Below are 23,012 nucleotides of genomic sequence, written 5' to 3' on the forward strand. Positions count from 1 at the left end.
TCCTTTAAATAGCAGGGAAGCCTCATGTATTTAAGGTGTTAAAGAAGGGACCTTAAAAGACTAACAGGTTGCCAATGGGAATGTAATAGTGTTGTGCACTAAAAGCTTTCTAAGTAGTACTGTGTACACTATAGTTAAGTGTATTTGCTTTGTTTTTTATGAAATTCTGTTCTTCATGCAAACCTGTTTCTGGGACAGTGGTGTGATACAGGAAGTCCTTGGCGACTGGCCTTTTTTGTTTTCATTTTTGCAATTGTTAGGGTTAGTATGAGGTGAAAGTCTAAATTTAATGAACCAGACTATTTTTCCACTATTTATTCACTCAGTAATCATGTAACATTGAGAAAGGAATCTATGAAGGTTCTCTGTAGAAATACAATATATATATATATTGGTGGAGGTATAAATATCTGTCATATCTTTGGGGATTATTGTGGATGCCACATAATATATCCATAAATTAACGCCCGTATGTGATTTGTGACACCCCTTATGTGATCCATATGTTGCATACCCCATTTTTGCACTTAGTCATCACTGTATATCTGGAGTTAGGAAAGGAGTACAAAGGTTTTCTGGAAAAAAAAAATCCACAATGTACTGTTTTGGGTAGTACATTCTGTTCAAAATCCATTCATTTCTTCACCTCTTGAATGGTGGGCTTTGGGTCAAAAATATTTAAATCTATTGGTGACTTGAGATGCATGTCTAAGTGAAGGTTTACTTGTTACGCGAAACACAGAGGTTCATATGGGACTAGTACATAGATCAGTCAGGCCTCTTCAAACACTTCACTTCTGAACTAATTATCACTTAATAGCTGATGTGCCAACAAACAACTAGGCTAATTATTCTCTGATTTTGCTTCCGTGAGAGCACAAAGTGAATTATTTTAACGCCTTTGTAAATGTCCCCAGAAGAGCGTTCTTTATCAGAATCTGCCCCAGCTGCTAAATGCACCAACAGGTGAGGGTGTCTCAGTACATCTGTGGCTTTTTTGCTGTGCTTGGAATACTCATTTTACCAGAGGAAAAAACTAACATTTGTGACTGGTATTGTTTGGTTTATCGGTAGCTAAGAAATGATGACACAATCTCTTTGTTTGTAGTTACTTCTGAACAAAGAAATGCAGCCTCATGAATTTGCCCATGGCATTTTTTTTTCTATGCTCGTGTCTGAAAGGTTTGAGGGGAACAGTTTGTTTAGCTGAAAAGGTCCTCTAAACGGTTTAACCTTCCTGAGCGGCCCAACAAACAGATAGGCTGAAATTGGTGGTGGCATGGCCGGCCTTTTAAAAAAGCAAATTCCTTTTATTTGTCTGATCCGCATGAATTTGTATTCAGTCGACACGAAGGGCCGTGATTATGAAGACGTGTGAATTACAGACCAGGTCATTTGAAAGTGACGACCTGGGAATGGCACCAAAGCCTTTAGAGGAACAGCCTTTTGAGGCCTTTTCCCTTTAATTCCGGTGCTGGCTTGTCCCCACAAACCCCCCTTAGTCCAGTTGGCACGGCTTTGATCTGTCCGTTTGACAATGAGCCCATCACAAGATTGCAAATTAAGGCAACTGGACACTAAATATGAAATGGAACAAAATAACATTTGGGGGTCTTTCTTGTGTTTGGAACAGACTGTTTGTGTTCACAATTACTGGGAAAACCTGTTGCGGTGTGTTTTTTTGATTCCGTTGAGTTCCTGGTTTTCTGTTTTTTTTTTTTTGTGTGTGTGTGTTTTCCAAGATGTTGGATTTCCATCCTGTGCTGCTGGTAGTCAGGCCACGGTAAACATCTCTCAGACACATCGCCATGGCTTTTAGACCCAGCCGCAGCCATGCGCTTCTTCCTACAGGCTTTTGTTTACCCTCCTGGGCCCCAGCTGTTGGGATAGGTGATAGCCATGCTCCTCGCCTGAGGCCGCCCAAAAACCTGAGTCTGTGCACTGTTGCACCCCAAAACCTAAATAGACGCATTAGACACAGCACATTAAGGGACTGCTGGTGTGGAGGTGGGTGCGTGTCCCAAGAGGCCCTCGTCTCTCTCCTCCTTCACACCTCGCCCCCTTTGCTGTGTCTGGACAGCTCAGGGGCCACGACACTGCGAAAGCTCAACGCTGGCCTTTGTACTTCACCCCCCCATTCTCCCACCTCCATTCACACAGTAGCTTACTGATTTAGATATTTCTCCACCAGTGAGAACGGGTGAACATTGTTTGCCTCTTTTTCTGGTTACACTGTGTTTGATCTGCCATTATGTTGACCTAGAGTCATCTTGATGCCGTTTTTGTGTCCCTGTTGACTTTTCTTTCCATGCTACACTCCCGTCCCAACGTCTTTAGCGCCACATGCATTGGCACAGCACTATAAACTGTGAAAATACCCACAATGCTGTCGGGCTAAATGTGGCATACCATTTTTACTGTGGGCCCGGTGCACTGGGGTCTATCAAAAGTTTAAAATGTAGGCTATTTTTTAAAATAAATTATGCTGTATTAAGGAGGAATAGCGAAGCGCACCGATGACTCAGAGGAAAAGACTCTCAGAAAAAGAAAAGCTGGTAGAAAAGCTGTTTGACTGTACAAAATACAAATATAATCGCTGATACAGACCAGACAGGCCATTATGGAGATAATAAAGACTAAAGGGGAAAGGAAAAAGTAACATGGAGATAAAACAAACTGCCCAGTTTATCCTTACTGACAATTTTCTCCTCTATAATGAAGTGTATTTCCCTGTGGCTCGCGTTGTGCGCTCTGATTTTGTGCAGATTCTGATTGGTGTCATAGCTGAGAGAGCGCGAAAGATTGGATCAATAACGTGGACCCGGGATCAGAAAATGAGGAAACCTGTTCCCAAAATAATGAAAGCAATGATGGTGTCTCTTCACTCGTAATGAACTTTACTACGAGCGTACTTGAGCATGACTTTGTCTCAGAGCAATGCAAATGGAATTGCCCCCTGATGGTTTGGAATGCACCCAGCTGGCCTTTAAAAGGTGATAATTGGAAAATACAGGATACAGCCGTGGTCAGAAAAGGGACTTCTTGTTCGACTGCTTTAACCACTGTGTATTTGATACAGGCTACAGCAATCTTGCTTTGAGCAAGATTTTTAGATTTTTTTCTTAGGCAGGTCACTTTTTAGTTTATTAAAATTTTCCTATAGCATGCAGCTTTTGCTGTTAAGATGTGTTTGTATTTTAATTATTTTCTTTTATTAATAGTTGTATTGTTTTATTTCCTCGACGGATTTTAGTTGGGTTGCACTTAGAAATTAATATTTTTTTTTTTAATGATATTTTACCATAATAAACCCATTTATTATTAATTCTTATTAGACCATTATCACCATCATATGCTTGTCATCTGTTTATCAATCATAAGAGATTTGTCTGGGGTAAAAAAAAAAAAAAAAAACACAATTATTTATTTAATTATTTTTACTTTTATTTTTTTTCAACTCCGCTCAATGCCTGGTATGATTTTTCCCAGGCTTATGTAGCTCTCACAGATGAAGGTACAGTGGGGCATAGAAGGGGTAAAAGCATGCCCCTGACTCGCCTCCTTTCCTCTAGCTTTATTGTAGTCCTACAGCAGTGCATAAAGCCAGACGGCATTCCTCTACATCCACGGAAGGAAGTCATGAGGCCTGGGATTTTGGAAAGCTTCTGTCCCTTACAAGTCTAAATTGAAACCAGTTCGCTAACTCGGGTTAAGGAGGCGCAGACGGACTTCATTAGAGTTGCTCCGTAGTAAGGGCTCAGCTATAATCTGACTCTAACTCTGGCAGTGAATGCTTTCTAAGTTTGATTTGTGTATGTTATGTGCAGAGAGATGCAGTTGTGACTATTTTTGGAGTCCCGTCAAAGCTCAAACAAGACGATAAGTGTTATCATTTGACGCCACGCTTAGGCGAGCTGTTATGAAAATCCCAACATTATCCAAACAAAAAAAGTGTGCATTTGGTGCCAACCCTGCCTGACCTGGGTGTCAGTCTGCTGAAGTTTCCATCATTAGCATACCGATGTGCCGCCTGTACAGGAAAGCTTCTGAAATATCACATGGAACCTTTTCAAATAATTTCCTCTTGAGTCATGAGCCGTGCTGTCAGTGGTTATGTCAGCTGGAGGTGAAAAACCTAGACTCCAGTTTAAGTGCAAAATCATCTTTCTCATCTCATGTATTTGCTTTAATGCGTGACGTGTATTTTCCGTATTGATGTGTATCAGGTGGCAGAAATGTTGTCCAGGTGGAGCGGGGAAGGAAGGGTGGTGGTTGGATGCGGCCCATGGCCAAGCACAACAGCTTCCATTCCTCCCTTTCCACCACCACCTCCCACCCTCCCTCCATCCCTCCCTCCATCATACTGATTATCCAGATTTTATTCAGCGAGATGTGAGAATTAATTTTGTTGAGCTTATCAGCGTAGGAACTGACTGCCAGGAACAAGGCATAACTAATTAAACTAAAAGTAGCAGTCACTAAATTGCATAAACTTTTTCCTGCAGCAGTTATTTTTGAAATCCTCTAAAGACAGGCTTGTTCGTGAAGCTGCGAACTACTAACAAAAAGTAGCAAACTACATTGAGGAGAGATAGCATTTTTTGTATGAATGGAGTTGGTGGCGTTGAATGAAAAAGATGGACTGTCATTTAGTGAGAAAATCTGGGGCACTCCACTTAGCCGTTTGGTGTTAGCGCTAATCTGTCTCTTTAAAAGAGTTGTTTAACTGTATGCCTTTCTCCTTAGGATGAAGGGTTGTTTATCCCCCCCGCCCCCTTTGCTTACACATTGATGTAGGCCGTCTGGATTTACTGCGGCGTTTCTACAGATGCTGTGAAGTTTGCTGTCTGCAGAGTCGAGGCGCCTGCTCTGCCATTTGCATCCACCTGGCAGTTTAGTAAATTCATTAGCCAGAGGCAAGAAAACAAACACGCTGCCCTTTCCTCCCTCCCACCTCCACTCTGCCTTTCCACGTTCGCTCTTTTTATTCCCTGCTGCCCTCCGCTTTGCATTTGTATTCCAGATTCCATTGGATTCTGTATGTTAATACTGTATTCAGTGGTTTTGGAATGTTGGATTATAGCCGTAGCCTTCAGTCATGTTTCCACTGTCACGCCAATTAAACCAAACCTGGTATTTACTTTCGAGAACCGCGCAGCAGCATGTCTGCTTAGCATTTTGAGCTGAAATTTTGTATCGTAAATGCATTTAAATAAGCCTTCGGTTTTGAGAAGTTACAATGCTCATAACGAATGTTCCCGGAGCCGTCGGATACTTAGAATACCGTGTAGACCGCAGATCTGTCTGAGCGATTCCCAACAAGGCAACGCTGGATTTCTAACCCCACATTGGGTGCGATATCGTGGTTTTGGAACTTGCATGCACAGCTCCTCCTCCTGCTCTGTGCTGGGTGAAAATGTGGCAGCGATAAATGTTGATTATCTGAATTTGCTTCTCCTAGTGTAAGTGTTTAGGTGGTTTTTACAGGAAGCCAGATAATTAAATAATAGAGGAAATCAAGTTTTCAGCTGTGCGTTATCACCGTAGATTACAGTTTAGGCCCAGTAGTCTGATCTGTAAGGGTTTGTTATTGGATTGTTGGGTAATGCTTGTTCCGAATGAGCTGAGTATCGTTAAGAGCCTAACGACAGAACCTTGTTATTTTAACTGCTTGAGATGGCCCGCAAGGACCAAAGCCTGTTATTTGAATGAATTCTTAACTAGAATATGGTTGGATTTTAATTACTGTCTTCACAAGGTCTTGTGTGTGAGTGGAGGTGGGCGGCCTCGGTGGATTTGGTCACTGTGTTGTGGAGCAGAAGTAGGTTGGGCTTCAGGAAACTCCCTGTAGTGTCAGAAGCAATCGGGTCTAAGCCAGTATTAATTAAAGGATCTGGACTGGGTGGAAGGGAGGGGGCTGGTGGGGGGTGTTCAGTCACATAGGCTTCTGGGTCACACACGCATACATGCACGGACCACAACAGCCTCAAAAACAGAGTTGTCTTTATTTACCCAAAGAGATTTTTGTATTGATGTTCTAAGGAACACATTTTATTACGAACTAGAAAGGCTGAAATCCCCCCCATTTCATCCAATGATTTTAAGATGCGTCACCAGTAGCACTTACACATTTACACCGTTATCTGGCTAGAGACCGGGTTCTAGCTAAACGTCAGTCATGCATGCCGCATTTGAATGGCCGTCCTGTTGATATTAGCTGTTTAGATGCTATTAGTGCAGGTCTGGTGGAAACATTCATGCCTGAGAGAGTCTGAATCCTGTTTAAATGTCTAATAGTGCTGTAAATGCACACGGTTCATGACAGGTTTCACTGACCCAGGGTCAGCACGAGTGTCACAGTCTCTTTGTTAAGTAATGGCGGTGCTCGTTTCTGTGTCTTTTCTGGGTTCAGGGTGTTTTAGAGGAGAAGGGGACACCCGTGAAAGAGGCACCTCTCATTTGTTCTGTCTCTAACCACCAACTCAAGCATGTGTGAGTTTATCAGGGTAATTTGTGCCCTGAGAAATTTGATTCGACACATTTGTATCGTTTTTCTTTTACATAAACACGTATAATTAATTTTTTTTAATGTGTCAGTCACTCTTTGATCAACCTAACTAAAATCAGTCATGATTTCCCAAGTTTTCAGAAGCACACACAAGAGATGCTGCGGAAACACGTGCAGTACCAGGTCCTACCACTTGAGGGCGAGGTTAACTAATCAGGCTTGTGTTGGGCAGTTTTAGAAGAACTGTTTGGGATTAAATTAGAGTAAACAATTCTATAGTAGGGGTGGCTAAGTCCACTTATTTTAATTTAGATCCAGTACTTTTTAAATGGGCCAATGTTGAATCTGATACTTATACATGAGGGGGAAAAAGTTATTTCTGTGGATAAAGTGAGTAATTATAGCTGTTAACACCTAACTCTAATTCTAAGGGCATTATTTACATTTCAATTTGCATAAACTTTTTTTTTTTTCTTTGAAGCATGATGCACATCAAATGTGTAATAATCATTAATTGCTTATATGTTGAATATACTGTACGGCAGAATATATGTCAATATTATAATATTCAATAAAAATCTATATTTTTCATCTTCTATCTGAATTCAGGGTCATACCAGTGCCATTTCAGTTTGGACTGAGACTCTGGGTAAAATGCAACTGCTCATACTGGCAGCTTCAGTCTACTGGAAAGATGGGTGGTATGGGAAGATCTTACCTGGGTCATTTTCCATCTATGAATTCTCACTATTTGTTCTGTGTTCAGTTGTTCTGTTCAAAGAGACACATGGGCTGCCTTCATATCCACAAAGCTGGAGACAGAGTCTTTCTGACCCGTATCCTCCCTGCGCTGGGCCTCAGCCACCTGTGGTGCAGCTAGACCATCCATCTTTCCCTCACACACACACACACACACACACACACACACACACATACGCTGCTATGGGCTGTGCCCCACAATCATTGCGTAAGCATCCTGACATCTTAATGTAAGAGTTAAAGGAATAGTCTCTCAAAAATATAAAAATTGTCATCATTTTCTCACCTTCATGTCATTCCAAAACTGTATGAATTTTTATGTTTCGTGGAACAAATATAGAAAATATAGAAAGAAATCTACACTGCCCTTGTCCTTTCAGTGAACTCAAAACTTCTTAAGCCATGCGGTAAGAACTATAGCTCTCTCAAATCACTTTTGTTCATATTGATGTTCCAAATCTGGCACATCAAGGTTTAATGCCATTGAAGTCTTATAACAATTGTGTAAAGTTTAAATGTGTACTCCTTTATAGTGAAAAACAATTTAGGGTTTTCTTCACATAAAACGAGTAGAGGACATGTAATCTCTTGGTGTATGAGTTGCATTGGCTACATTTGCGGTACTTTTATGAAGCTTTTTGTTTTTTTTTTCTGCTTAACAGCCTGTAGATTTTTTATGCTTTCTTCTATTGAAAAGATCAGCTTGAACATTCTTTAAAATGTCCTCTTATGTATTCTATCAAAGAAAATGAGAAGAGGGCGAGTAAAGAATTAATAAAAACAGTTATATATTATGAAAATAGTTTTTGTCACGAGTCAGGGCTTTCATGGCACCTTTCTATAACATATTTAATAACATTTATTTAAAAATATATTCAGTTTAAACAAATATGTTGAAAAAAGAATATGAAAGAAACTAGCTATTTCTATTGTTTCTATTCTGCAGAAGTCATAACATGTCCGTCTGGTGTATATAGGTGTTTGTATTTATGTATGTGTGTGTGTGTGTGTGTGAATTGTCCAGATTGTTACGGCAGTCAGATGGCAAGTGTTACGCCGTGTTTAAGAGCCAATCTCTGGCGCCAGCGTGCTCATCCCTGCAGGTCGTAGTCCGCTGGGCTTTAGTCAGGTAGGCCTTCCATAGAGAGATGACTACAAAGGGCTCAGATCTGTCCATATGGCGGAGGGACTGAGCGAGGCGTGTTTTTGAGGTGCTTTGGAGTGCAGCCAGAAGAGTTGAGCGTGGCGTGAAGATGGCAGGGCCTGTCGAGAGTAGAGGTATGACAAAGAAACGCCTGTCTGGGGCTGAGTGAGTGAGAGTCTGTGTGTGTATGTGTGTGTGTGTGTGTGTGTGTGTTTGCTTCCTTTGACATGGCATAAAGGTTAGATTTGTTTAGCCACCTGTGTGTGGGTGCATGCAAGAGTGTGTGGGTGAGGGTTGCATTCTTAAATGCAAGCAACTGCATAATCATAATGCACTCTGGATCAGTGAATGGACAGTTTGGACTGTAACTTGTCTTGAAGCTTTTGTGATGACGACATACTTCAAACACTTACTGAGATGATGTGTTCTGTTACTTAGTTATAGGACTTGGACTCAGCTTGGTAAACCATAAAATGAATAAAAATGGGTGATGCATCGAAATTATTTTTTATAATGAAAATGAAATCGTATTCTCGGGTGATAAATTTAACCAGCCGTAGTAAAGTTCTTCAGCTGTGAGCCGCCTCTCAATATTTTTCCCTTATAAAATGTGCATATTTACACATTTTTACACATTTACACATTTTGGTCATGGTGATAACAGGTAACAGTGTAGCATCGTTTACAGGCAACAATATTGGCTGAATATTGTTTGCCAAAATTTTTATGCATAATTTATGAAAATAATAGACTTCCCTTGGAGGAGGGAACTGAGTTATATCTAGAGTATATAATATCATAGATACCGATAGAAGTCTGTCTGAAATTGAACACTTCCTTGCTAGCAGAATGCCCAAAAATTCATAGTATACAAAAAAAAAAAACGTAGGCAAAAAGTACCCAGATGACCTACGATGTACGCTGAGATTCTGAAGTGTGCATTTAATGGACACTTTACTATCCCATGAGGCCACGGGAGAGGATTTGTGAATAGTGATACAACTGACGGTGGGTCACATGACAGTAACATCATGGCACATCATGGCATCCCAATTTCATTCATACTTCCCATATTCATATTACAATGTACTTTTCTAATAGCTGTGAAGTAAGCTTAAATTCAAATGTACAAATGTAGTATGCAATTTCAAACAAACTAAGGGTGTGATTATTTATGTGGTCCAGGAAATAATCATCTAGCAAGCTTAAAACAACCTAATAACCATCTTAAGCAAAAACATAGAAACACCCTGTCAACCATCTACAATGCCTTGGCATAATGATGATGAGTCTTTTCTGGAGAAAATTAAAAAAATGTCAACATTGTTGGTTCATCTTATGTCTTTTGTAGTTCATTTGAGTGTGTGGGAGTGAGAATAGAGCATGTCAGGCACGCAGAGCTTCTGGCAGCGACTCGTCAATCTTAGCACTGCTGTTTTAAACAAATGCTAATCAGTCAGCCCTCTCAACCTGTGACTGTCTCTCTCTAGCCCTCCCCGTGTTTAAAGAGACAGTCACACTGATCTCTTGTTTCTCTCTTTCCCTCTCCTCACTGCTCACTGTCAGTGAAATAGAATTACTAATATTTGGCTCAACCCATCCAACTATTTTTCTCAGTTTATTTGCATTCATCATATTTCAGAGTAGTCATCTTGTTTTAATATATGTGACCCTGCAGAACAAAACCCAATCATAAGAAGCACAGGTATATTTGTTGTAGCAATGGCCAACAATACTTTGTATGGGTCAAAATTATTTATTTTTCTTTTATGCCACGATTCATTATGATATGAAGTAAAAAAAATAATTTTCCATAAAATATTTTGTAAATGACCTTCTGGAAATATATAACATATTAGTAATATGCTTTGCTAAGGACTTAATTTGGGCAACTTTAAAGGTGATTTCCTTGATATTTCATTTTTTTTTTTTTTGCATTCTCAGATTCCAGATTTTCAAATAGCTGCATCTCAGCCAAATATTGTACTATCCTAACAAACCATACATCAATGGAAAGAATATTATACTCCGATTTCAGATTTAAAAAAAAAAATACCCTTATGATACTAGGGATAATAAATGAATGAATCATCAAGAAATTAATGAATACTCCAGAAAGAATGAAGTAATTGTGAAAAGGGAATGATTTAATCAATTTAATGAATCAATCAAAGCTGTACTGCTAAAAAAAACTGCTTAACACCATGTTTATCAAAACACATTTTCAATACTCTCCTAAATTACTTCACAAGTGATTTTCAGGAACCCCCAACAGGGAAACAAACTTAAGGGAAGTATAATTATTCAAAATAATAAAATATTGATATTGTTAAAGGGGTGGGGGGGGGGGGGGGGGGGGTGAAATGCTATTTCATGCATACTGAGTTTTTTACACTGTTAAAGAGTTGGATTCCCATGTTAAACATGGACAAAGTTTCAAAAATTAAGTTGTACGTTTGAAGGAGTATTTTTGTTCCAAAAATACTCCTTCCGGTTTGTCACAAGTTTCGGAAAGTTTTTTTTTTGAGTATGGGTCTGTGTGACGTTTAATGGAGCGGAATTTCCTTATATGGGTCCTGGGGCACTTCTGCCGGAAGAGCGCGCACTCCCATAGAGCAGAGCGGAGCAGAGACAGTGATCAGAGCGAGAGCGTCGCGAAATGTCACAAAAGAAGTGTGTTTTTGGTTGCCAGGGCAAGACAACCCTGCACAGATTACCAAAAAAAAAAAAACATTAAGGGACCAGTGGATGGAGTTTATTTTTACAGAGCATCGACGGAGTTGTGCAAGTGTTTTTGTTTGTTCCCTGCATTTCGAAGATGCTTGTTTTACAAACAAGGCCCAGTTTGATGCCGGATTTGCGTATCGTTTATTTCTTAAGGATGATGCAATCCCAACGAAAAAGGGTCACGATCATGTGTTGGAACCGCAGGCGGTGAGTAAAATTGCTTCAAATATATCTGTGTGGTTAACTTATATAGGTACTCAAGATTAACAGGATATTGAGTGAAAATGAGCATTTCACCCCCCCCCCCCCTCCCTTTAATGATACACATAAATTAATATTGTAAGCAATCCAGCATCAGTAACTGGTTGACACTCATAGTACGTAGGATGTGTGGCTACGTTGGCCTCATTAAATAATGTCGGAGCTGATGACATCCATTAAAACTGCTAAATAAAGCGCAAACAGTCTACCCACACTTGAATATAGTTATTTTATTTTAGTTTTACTTTAGTAAAAAAACTCTCTCTGCCTCCTCCTGTTTTAAGTGTGATTCATTGACCAAAAGAGTTAAAGATGAATTTCACTAATAGCAATATTGTCTTTCCCCTTAAAATGTCTATAGGTATTGGGATTCATACCGTTGTCCTGAATTCTTTTGGCCATGATAATCATGTAAGGAAAATCTGATATCATGACAGCCTTGCCTTCACCTATCGCACAGTATTTCCCTGCAGCACCTCAGCGAGCAGTCAGAGACGCTCAGCGCCTCAAACAAGCCGACACCTCGCAGCCCCTGCTGTCAGGTTAGTGAAAGGCCTGGATCTATTTGCATGAAATAAATAAAACCGATTGCTCATCAAGCGTGCTGCAGTGGCAAAAGGTTTCTACTCCCAGATGCAGTCTCCATCTGTGCCTCGACCACCCCGTTCTGTCGCCTTACCTCTTAAATAATTTCACAGAGGCAGTACTTTTATTAACACAATGTTTTCTCTCTCTCTCTCTCCCTCTCTCTCTCCTTGTTCTTCTCCTCTCCACTTAAGTTGTGTCCCACTGTGAGGACATTTTATCTTAACATTGGATGCCCCTGATCACATCGGTTTGGAACTATAGGCGAGTTGATGTGGACTAATTAATTAAGTGTTGGATAATGATTGGTTAACATGGCGAGGGGCTTCTCTCATCGTTGTAGCTGATGAAAAGGATGAGGTTTATTAGCGCTTGGACCCACTCAACTTCTCTGTCCCTCTTTTTACTCTCTGAAAACGCCCTGTCTGCCCTCTCAGTTGAGGGTTGAACTGAAGGGATGGTACACGCACCCACACACGCGAGAATCCAGCGCCTCCACTGTGATTTAGAGTGCCTCAGATAATGAAGCCATATAAGCCTGTTATTTGCTGTTTTACAGCTTGTTTTATGAAGGTGAGCTGACAAGCACCGTCCATAATGGTTCCTGTCAGTTAAACTGACAGCATTACCAAGAGAAAAGAGCCCAAAGAAATTCAGCGCTTTAAAGAATAGCCGGCCTCTTTATGTGGGCTGCTCTCCTTTGATGGCCATCAGGCTGCAGGCTATCATTTTACATTTTACGCCGACTGCTATTGTCAAGAGACCATTATTGCTGCTGAACTCTGGTTAAATTCACACCTTGCCTCTAATCAATTACAGCGTTGATCCATTAATCAGCTAAAGTGAAAGGAAAAGAAAGCGACTTGGGTTAAAAGTAGGCTCCTTCTGGTTGCATGGTGCAGTATACATGCCTCGATCGCCAGGACCTTTTGACTGGGAATGTGCAAGTCGGGATGCTGTCTGTCATCAACAGCCGGGGGGAATTCGTAGATCTTATTTAGATTTTTCCACTCTGTGATTTTTGCTGTAAGCATAAGTGACTCTTTGATTAATTTTCTATTTACTGATGCTTGCTAAGGTGAGGATGGTAGTTTTTGAACATACTCTAATCACAAGTCTTAAATGGCCTGTTGCAAGTTTCTCTGTGATTAAACGATTAAACTAGCTGGAAAACTTCCTTTTAGACTTTTCGGGTTTGGGCCTCTCTCTTCGTATTAACAGACCAGGACATTGGGACATGATTCATAATATATTGTTTTGTCTTCCATAGAAGAAACTCAAGTTATACAAGTTTGGACTGACATGAAGGTGAGTAAATGATGACAGAATGTTCACTTACGTAAACTATCACTCTGTTTTTCTTAACAAGTTCCAAATAAAGTAGATGTATTTGCATATCATAAGTTCTAAGGACAGGCACGTGCAGAACATTTCAAACCACGTTATGCATATCTCAAAATTTGTTCTTTCTGTATGCATATCAGCATTAATCTTTCAGACTTGGGCTGTGTGTTTGAGCATGCAAATGACCCGGTGCGATGAGGAGGTGGCCATCGTTTGGAGAGATTTTATAAAAACATGTCAAACAAATCACTTCCCCCTCTCCTCCTCGCCGGCTTGTGTTCAGATGCTCTCAGTCTTGGAGGTGACACGATTTAACTGTAAATGAAGCCCTGCCACCCATTAAAATGGACAACGCATGCTGGTTCTGGTAAAAGAGTCTTTTCTGTTCCAACAAAGTGTCGGGAATAAGCAGGGGAAATGTTAGTGGAGGGCATGATAATTATAGATGAGACTTATTTATTTATGTGTGGAGTCACTAGGGCCTTTTTATCAGGACGAGATGAAGGCGATCAGCTCTTTAAGAGTGGGCCACATGTTGAATAGGCAAGTGGGTGGGGATGAATGTTTCTCCGGGGGTTAAAAGCTAATTGTGTTGATGCACAAAGAGGCACTTCAAAAGTCCTCAAAAAAGAACAGAGTGGAGCATCAGGAATAGTGACGCTGTGACAGAGCTCGCACTGTGGGAATGCATCAGAGATCGAGCTTCACCTTTTAAAGTGCGTAGAGAGACAGAAGCGACTTCCTCCCTCTTATTCTGTCTCTTTCTTCCTGAATAATCCCGTCTTTCCCCAAATAAAACAAGCCCCCTATTTTTTGCATCTCCTCCTGTCAGATTCTCTGATTGTTGCTGTTTTCTTCCCTTTTCTGGCTATACTTTGCTGTCAGTCTGGCATTGTTTCTCTCGCTCGTCCTTTTCCCCTCTGGAACAATCTGTCCCCTCAGCTGACCAGCAGTTCCTTCTGTTTTTTTTTTTTTTTTTTTTTTTGTGAAGTGGGGAGGGAAGCACATCTTGTGTAGATTTTTCGGTTCTTCAGTGTGTCACTTGGCCGTGAGTGCCATTGTCTAAGGCTCCTTTTCTCCATGCCCCTCTGCCGCAACGAGTTGTGTCTTTCCCTCATGATCAGCACTTTTGTTGCCTTTGTTTCTGGCTGTACCTCAGAAGTCCATCTCCCCTTTTATGTCCCTCCCATTCAAGCCGAAGGGAACAGTTGTGCTCTGTTGTGGAGATGTTCCACTGGATTTTCACCAGTGGGGTTTCCTTTCAAACCCTTCAAAGTGCTACAATGGAGCTCCGAAGGCCTGAATGGCTATTGCCGAGTGCACACTCTTAGAAGGATCCCTGATTTTGTTTTCCCAGAGTCAATAAAAATGCTAAGTTAAAAGCTAACCCCGTTGCCCTCCCCACATCCATTGCTTGCTCCCTCCTTTTGATGGACCCTTCTCAATTATTTCTAAAGAAAAATTAATGGGAAAATTTTCAGTGTCATTCCCGCTGTGGATAACAATCGAACTGAACGGTCGGTTTCTCGCATTGGCACAAATTGAAACTTTCAGTATTATGACAGTTATTAGTGCACACATCTGCAGAAGTTCTTTCGGGGCCGGGTAACTTTCGGCAACAGGTCGCTGTTATTATTTTGTTTTGGTGTGATGAATTGGATATAGACGTTCCTTGTGCTGAAGGCAGGCAGTCATGAGTCTTTGGTCTAGGAAACAAAAACACTGTGATGCTTGACAGCTGAGCCGTCTGTAGTCTGAGCCTTTGTGTGGAGAAGAATTAGAGCTTAGAGTTTGCGGTTTGTCAGCCATTGTGTGTGTGCAGCTTTGCGAAAGAGAGAGAGAGAGAGAGCAACCATTTTCCACAAGGATTACAGGTAGAAGCGTAGGCCAGTGCACATAACTGCTATGACTTCACCCTCATTGTGCAGATTAGGGCGTAAAATCCACTCTAATGAGGCAGCGGCAAGGGGAACGATGGAGGAGCAGAGAACGTGCAACTTCTGGGATACTGTTGCCAGGGTCACCAGCCACCAGCTGATCCTGTTACGAGAGGATCAGATGTGTCTGTCAGCCCAGAGAGGGATTGGAATGAGAGGGAAGGAGGGAGGTCAGGTGGCAAAAGAGAGCCGAAAGTTTCATTTGCCTCTCTGACTATCGTCAGTGCCCCACAGTTAATTTGGCCACATATTTTAGCCCCGGCACCTTGTGTCTTCTGACTGGAAAACAAGGCTGATCCCATGCTGAGAAGCAGCTTTTATTGGGATTGTTTTAGCCTGGTGCCAGGAGGAGGTGGGAGGGCAAGACAAGGCCTGGAAATGGGATAAATATTGATGACTCCTTGACCGTTTATTTTTCCACCGTCTTCCGAACTTATTTCATGTTTATGCATCACGACATTGATTTCTTTTTGTTGTTTATTTTTTTATTTAATTTTTTTTAACCTTCTGTTTCATCCACTCCCTCCTACCCCAATCCTAAATTTAATTTAAAAGCCCAAACACGACAGTTCCTGGATATAGTTTGCATATTAAAAAGATGCTGATTATCGCAGACTAGATACACAAATCTTTAATTTTGTGCATTTTAGACACAGCTTCTGCTGTTGCTGCCAGACGCTGGAAATAATTGTGAAATCTGCATATTGAAAGAGTGCAGTTGACAGCGCTAGTATGTGATGTGGAGGGAGTGGGGGTTAAATTGGACAACATATTTATCCATGGTGCCGTGTCCAGGGCTGTTTATGAATGCATGAAACACTCGGGTTCAAAGGCTTAAATTCGATGCTGTAGGAAACAGACAAAACAAAAGAGAAATCTTTGATTATTTTGTTTGGAAAGGGCTTGTGTTTTTTTACAGCATTGTCTAAAAGGCTAGTTTGTTTTTGTTTCCATCATTTGATTTCACAGACCCTTTAAAGTGAGGTTTTAAAGAAGATTTGGCCTGTTGGTTATTTTGTCCACGCGAGTTAAGATGAAATGGTGGTCTTTTTGTTTTATCATACAATGCAGATGCATGTTGCATCATAGGACTGGTGCACTTATTATTTAAAATGTCACCAACATGATTTTACCCAGAGTGAACACAGTGGGCGGTTAAACGAGTACATTCTTAGTTTGTGTGGCTAGCTTACAGTATCATTATGAAAAATATAATAGCTACTTATGTCAGTGTTAAAGTCGTGCAGTAAATCTTCACATCATGTCTCCTGGTTAGCTGGCATTTTGAAAGTGATGGTATACGACCCCATACATTCTTAGACCTCCTACTTGGGGTCTAATCTCGAGTTTAGAAGAGGAAAAGGAACATCTGAGATGAAATGAGAACATCTGAGAAATGCCACTTATCAACATTTCTTTTTTTAAATGCAACAGTGCAGTTTTGTTGGACAGTAATGGAGCTACAGCTGAGCAGCCAACGAATGTCCAACGAAACCACCAGAGGTTTTTGTGTTCTCTCTTGGTCCTCTTATATAGGGAACCCAGACTTAACATTTAATGAGGACCAGGCCTGTCTAGAAGCATATAAAAGCAGCAAAGAGCAGAAAACCTCAGAACTCTCACCAGTAAATCCACTAACTGCTAAGCTAACCACCCTGTTATTTTAGCCTTTCAAGTCCAGAAAAGTGAGGACTGCAGGAATGTTGTCTACATCAGGGATTGCTGAACTTATCAAATGTATATCATAGTTTAATGACAAGGGGAAAAGCTGGACAAATGTAACAATAAAGTGGTCTAGATTGCGTATCTCGTAAGCTCTGTACAGATCTGGCCAGGAAGGCCAGCCCTCTCCAAATGGTTCCAGAGCTGCCATAGTGTCGTAATAACATTTATTGCTGCTTGTTTTTATTGTCCATGGTCTATGTTGCTTTTTATGTGAATTATTGTACACTTAATATTGGCCACTTGAGTTACTTTGGTACATATTAATTTCTGGGTTTTCTTAGCTAAGTGCGGATCCAAATAAGAAGTGGGCAAATCATGTAATCAAATAAATCACTGGGAGATAAGCTCATTTTCCTGCAGTGACTTTCGTGAATGAATTAGTATGTTGAAAGTTGGTATAAAAATCTCATTATCCATTGTTTAACAGGATTCCAGTTGGTTTATAATGTGAGAGTGGTATGCCACAAAGTTTTATTACGTTTAATGGCTAAGTAAGCCAACATTTCAAACTACTGCATTAGCTAATACTAATTACACATGCATTGTTTGCATTGCTGTTATATAGTATCAGTACACTGGATTACAAGCCATGTGGAAAAACATTTAGTTTGCAATCATTTTATTTCAAGAAAAGACAAGATGTAATTTCTATGTGTGATGTGCTTCAGAGTGTCTATGTGAATAAGAACCTCATTCGAATAATGCAGACATTTATATTTTTTTCCTTTGGTTGGTCTCTGTCAATCAGTTCCTCCACCTGAGAATTAAATTCCCAAGTCAGAATGAATTATGATACTCTGTGCTGAATAAAGACCCCTTAAAATGAAATGGATTTGAAATGTGCTAAGTGGACTTCGAACCACTGACCTAAGTAATTTAAATAGGGTTTTCTATGTCTGTTATCTAATTTATATGTTACCCATTAATTTCCATTTTTACCGTAATTATATATATATTTTTAAAGAATAACATGGGAAATCAGCTACAAAATCCAAAACAAGAACTTTAGATTTTCTTTTTCTAACATAATATATTTTTAATTTTAAAATTTGAAGTTTAAAACGCATTCATTTTTTTCAAATTAAAATCCACAAAGAAAAAGTTCATCCAAAATCATTCAAGATCATTCTGTTTTACTCCTACATGTCATTCCAAACTTGTTTGATGTATTTCTTATGCAAAACAGAATATTAGGGCCCTAAAAATAGCTCAGGTTGCCATTTAATTTCATTTTATGGATAAACAATACCTCATTTTTAAAACCAATCTTCTTTTGTGTCTCACAGAAGAAAGTCAGTCATACAGGTTTGGAATTACTTTAGGGTGAGTAAATAATGACAGAATTTGATTTCATTTTAAGGTGTCCTTGTTACATGTACATCTTATTATAACAATAAATTATGCATAATTACATGCAACTAGCCCTAAGCCAAACCCTAACCACATGAGTACATGTATTTAATTAATATTCCTCAGTACTTAAATGTATAATTGTACTGTAACAAGAACACCTTAACCGACTTTTTATTTTTGGGTACACTATTCCTTTAAAATCGATAAATATACTGTAAGAAGAATGAGACCATGAGAAACACATTTGTTCTTCAGACATGATCATCCGTTTGTGTCTGTATTATCGTGCAACTCGTATGAAATCTTTTATTAGAAGCCTGATGGTTATGCATGTATTAATATGACCATGACATGGACGTGTGCGTGTCTACAGCACATGAACACACAGCCAGCGTCCTCCCCTGCTGCACACACATCATCACGCTCTCTCGCGTTAGAGGCCAGCCGCCTGGTTTTCAAAGTGCCACCCTCGGAGAACACCAAAAAACCTTTCCAGAATTTACCGACTTGTCTTTCCCTCCTCTATCTCCTTCAAACATAAAAGAGAGAGTAACAACTAAACAAAGCAAACTCCTCTCTTTCCCCATGGCAGCTAGGTTGCAGCAAAGTGAAACCCCTACTGTGTTTAAAAAGGCATAGAGGGAGAGCAGCGCTGAATGGCGTTTCTCTATTAGACCCCTTGTACCTCCGTCAAGCGATCTGCTCCCGCTCTCTTTCTCTCTCCGATAAAGATCCATCAAGGAAACCCCTCTCTTCCCCCATGGAGGTTTCTTAATTTTTTTTTCCCTGCTTCTTTATGAAATCTATTCTTTAATTACGAGTGCCATCATTTTGTAAGCCTCCTACTTACAAGATAATTTATTTCTTTTTCAAGTACTCACTTAAAAAGGCTTTTTAACATTTTCACCCTGCAGCAGTATGCATTGAATGTAGAAGATTTAATTTGGATCCTCCCTCCCCCTTTTGCCGTACCCATTTCTTCGCCAACCCCCTACACACGTACATGCATAATGCCCTCTACCACCTCTGCAATTGTTCTATCCAATTTCCCTGTTTATATTCTTTATTGCCAATCCGGGTACTGTAAGGTTTGGGGGTCTTGAGTAATAGCAAGTTCCTCCCCTCTCTCTGCTGCATTGAGTGGTTTTGCATATCTCCTCCTCCTCCTTCCCCTTGTTGAGCTAGTGCCACTGACCAAATCTGAACACTATAGTATTTCGAATCCCTGCCGAGACTCTGTGTACTTAGGCCTGCAAAGTGCTCGCAGCCATAACTACCTGAATTGCTTTTAATTGCCTGGTATAGCTGCATCATCTCAGTCGAGAATATGCTTGCTTGGTTCTTGAGGGCAATTGTAAGCGTGAAGGATTGGATTAAGTGGCTATTGAAGTGACTTTAGCTTCTTTTGACAACAAAGAGCAAAAGAGAATACTTCACCCCTTCACTCCCCCCTTAAAAGATTATGCTACCTCCTTCTTTTTGTCAGGGCGGAAAGGAATACAGTCAACTAATACGGTCCCTTCATGTGCAATCATAAGGAACCGACAGGCGAAGACTGTTCCCGGCTGTAATTAGTTGTATGTGATACCAATTATTTGGCGCATTTATTAACGCTAATTGTTTGAACACCCCGACATACCGAAAAAACAATTAAAACGTGTCTGAGCCATAACAGTGGTTATTAGTGTGTGATAAAATGTGGAAATTAAGCCATAAACACACACCTCTATTAGCCCTGACACAGGGGAACGGAAATCTGACAGCTTCTAGAACTCATTTACCAGACAGATTTGTGGTCTTGTCTTTATTTTGCTGTGTTGGGGTATGTAATCTCTCCCAAGTCTCTTTCACATCATACTGGCTTGGCCCTAAATAGATTTATTCAGCTGTGCTTGCTAAGCCATTGTGAATTAGCATTAGAGAAGAAGCGTTTGCTCTGATGTTGTCGGAGATAACAGCCTCAGGTCAGCAGTGCTTATCCATTAGAGGACTGAAAGGAAAACAAACCTTGTTTCTTCAGTTTGTAAAGATTTGGAAGGGAAATTGAAGTTCAGGATAAGTGCCTGAGATTAGCCAGAGGTTTGTTACATGTGTGCAGGCATAAAGAAAGATCAGCAAACTAATGAATGGCTACAACGGGTATCTAGAAGCCAACGCTTCACAAATGACAGTATTTTAAGTTTAAAACACATTATCTAGTTTAAAACGAAATGTTACTCTTTGTATTCATGTTGGTTTTGAAATGCTGTTTCCGAGAAAGATTTAGGCTTATTGACTCTAACCTGTCATGTGGTTTAACTATCAAGCAAAAATTATGATGAAAAATTGTCATTACAACTGAAATACACGCAAAACTATGCATTATAAATGCATGAATTTTTTAAATGCTATAAATTCTATTAAGGTAATTTTTATATATAAGGTGAAATATATATTTTTAAATAATGAGTTATTTATTATATAATTTATAAAATTGTTTTTGTGAAGTATTACCAAATTATTTTACAACATTGCCATGTCATAAAACATCAAATTATCTGATATTTTACTATGCTTACTGACCTTGACACAGTCATGAGTTTTTTTTTTTGTTGTTTGCTTTGTTTCAAGAATTTAATTCTTTAAATTACTTAAATATATATATATATATATATATATATATATATATATATATATATATATATATATATATATATATATATATATATATATATATATATATTAGGTAAAAAACATGCTTCTCATAGGCAAGGTGTAATTGTCCCTTGTATGTATTAAAATAACATTTTTATGAAAATTAATAGATGGGATAGAAAATGTTATATGTCACTGATCAATTTAAAAAACTCATCATAAATGCTTCCATTTTCTCAGGGGGATAAGTCGTCTACTTTTATCTGCAGTTCCCTGGTGTCAGTCGAGCCAGCGTACCCACCATACTCCTGGCACCCCTCTGAAGTACATACCACGCCGCGCCGTCCTGTACGTTCCCGGCAATGACGAGAGAAAACTGCGGAAACTAACTTCTCTGGATGTGGACTGTGCCGTTCTCGACTGTGAGGATGGAGTCGCCCTCAACAAGAAGGTACTGACCGCCCTAACCTCTCATTCTTCTCTTAACACCTGACTCTGTGAGACATAATCACAAAATCCTCATCATTTAAAGCTCTCTTTTAGCCAGGTGCTGATCCTTAATCACTCCAAAGAAAGCTACCTAAGCGCAATGCTTAAAACAAGCACATTTCCGTCCCATTATGTGCCAATAAAGGCAAAAATGCCCCCCTATCACATTCACTTGAAACAAGGTGCCCACTTCACACTGAGCAAACAGCAGGACTTCAGCAGATGCTGCAGGTTAAAAGCATTCTCGACCCACCCACACAGCCAGCCAATTGGCCCTGTTTACCTCTCCATGAAATTGTGATTGGAGCAGGAGCTAAAAGGAGAACCGGTAGAAAGGAGTCAGCGAACAAAGGTTTTTAAGTCATGTTAATAAAGATGATTGATATGGCCAGAGGCTATTCCTGCTGGAGTGGGAAAAACTTTGAGAGGCAGCCTAAACGTTGACCCCTGAAAAAAAGGTGATGGATCCCAATGTTTTCCAACACCCACTAATTTCTTTATCACATCCAAGTGGGTGAAAAGGTTTTAAGAAAGTATCCATTAAAGCTATCTTTGATGGCTTTTAAGTGTCAAAAATGTACTCAAAGGATAAAAACATTATGGCATTGTTACCATGTAAGACCTTAGCATAATGGTATGTATCAATGTTAATGTTGTTCTTAAATGAGAAGTATAAAAGATAAGATTGCTGAGCCAAAATTCAGTTATTCTGTCAGGTTCTGCCCGGATAGGATTATTTTGTTGAGGAATATTAATGCTAGGTGATCTGAGAGGGGAGAAAATGGCATTAGAGAAGGGTCTCGGGTCCCCTCTCGGAGCCGAGTGGCTTTCTTTTCGCTAGCTCATGTTCCTGTCAGAGCTGACAGAATTAACACTCTCTGTAGTCTCCCAGATAAAAATGCTAATAACTCACTCTGGAAAAATAACAATGTACTTCACGAAGAGCCTGAAAAATAATCCCATTGCTCCTCAGCTGTTTGATGGTATAAATCTGTCAAGACTACAAGCACTTACAATCCTTCGTACAAGACGCAGTCAATTTTAAAGACCATATGTTAACTTTAAAGGGCCTGGCATGGTATGGGGAAAGCTGTGATCCATTATTTATTTGCTAGCACGCAACTGCGTAATGTAAAAATGAGTTATTAACTCAATAATAAAACACAATTCTCTCCTCTGCACCCGCACTTTCACTTCCCACACTCTCAGCTGTTTTCCCCATCCTGGCAATTGGAAATCCATGGGGGTTTGTGTATACCTATAGATAGATAGATGTTTTATTTTTCGTGCTACTGAATGAAACTACTCCTGCAGCTCAGTTACTCTTTTATGGGGCGTTGAGGAGGATGGAAAAGGACTGCATACTGTACACATGCACAGGTTCTGAGGACTTTTTTTTTCTTCATCGAGACACTGATTTAACCAAGGTGTTCCTGTAGTACTTCAGTGCTCAAATGCATTCAGATTGTGTCATTATTAAAAATGATTCAGTTGTGTTTAGCTGATCATTGGTAGAATCTTTGCTGTAAAATTCTAAATATTACAT

At 39.9% G+C, this 23,012-nt stretch overlaps 1 protein-coding gene across 1 annotated transcript in view; it reads left to right on the plus strand.

Annotated features, from left to right (window-relative positions):
- Positions 1 to 23,012, plus strand: part of LOC113073317 (citramalyl-CoA lyase, mitochondrial-like) — a 61,030-nt gene that overhangs the window by 9,206 nt on the left and 28,812 nt on the right. The window contains exon 2 of the mRNA XM_026246216.1: positions 21,218 to 21,428. Within this exon, the coding sequence (XP_026102001.1) occupies positions 21,218 to 21,428 (211 nt within the window). The remainder of the gene's footprint in view (positions 1 to 21,217; positions 21,429 to 23,012) is intronic.

This window comes from Carassius auratus, unplaced genomic scaffold, assembly GCF_003368295.1.
Source record: "Carassius auratus strain Wakin unplaced genomic scaffold, ASM336829v1 scaf_tig00011901, whole genome shotgun sequence".
NCBI classification, from domain to species: Eukaryota; Metazoa; Chordata; class Actinopteri; order Cypriniformes; family Cyprinidae; genus Carassius; species Carassius auratus.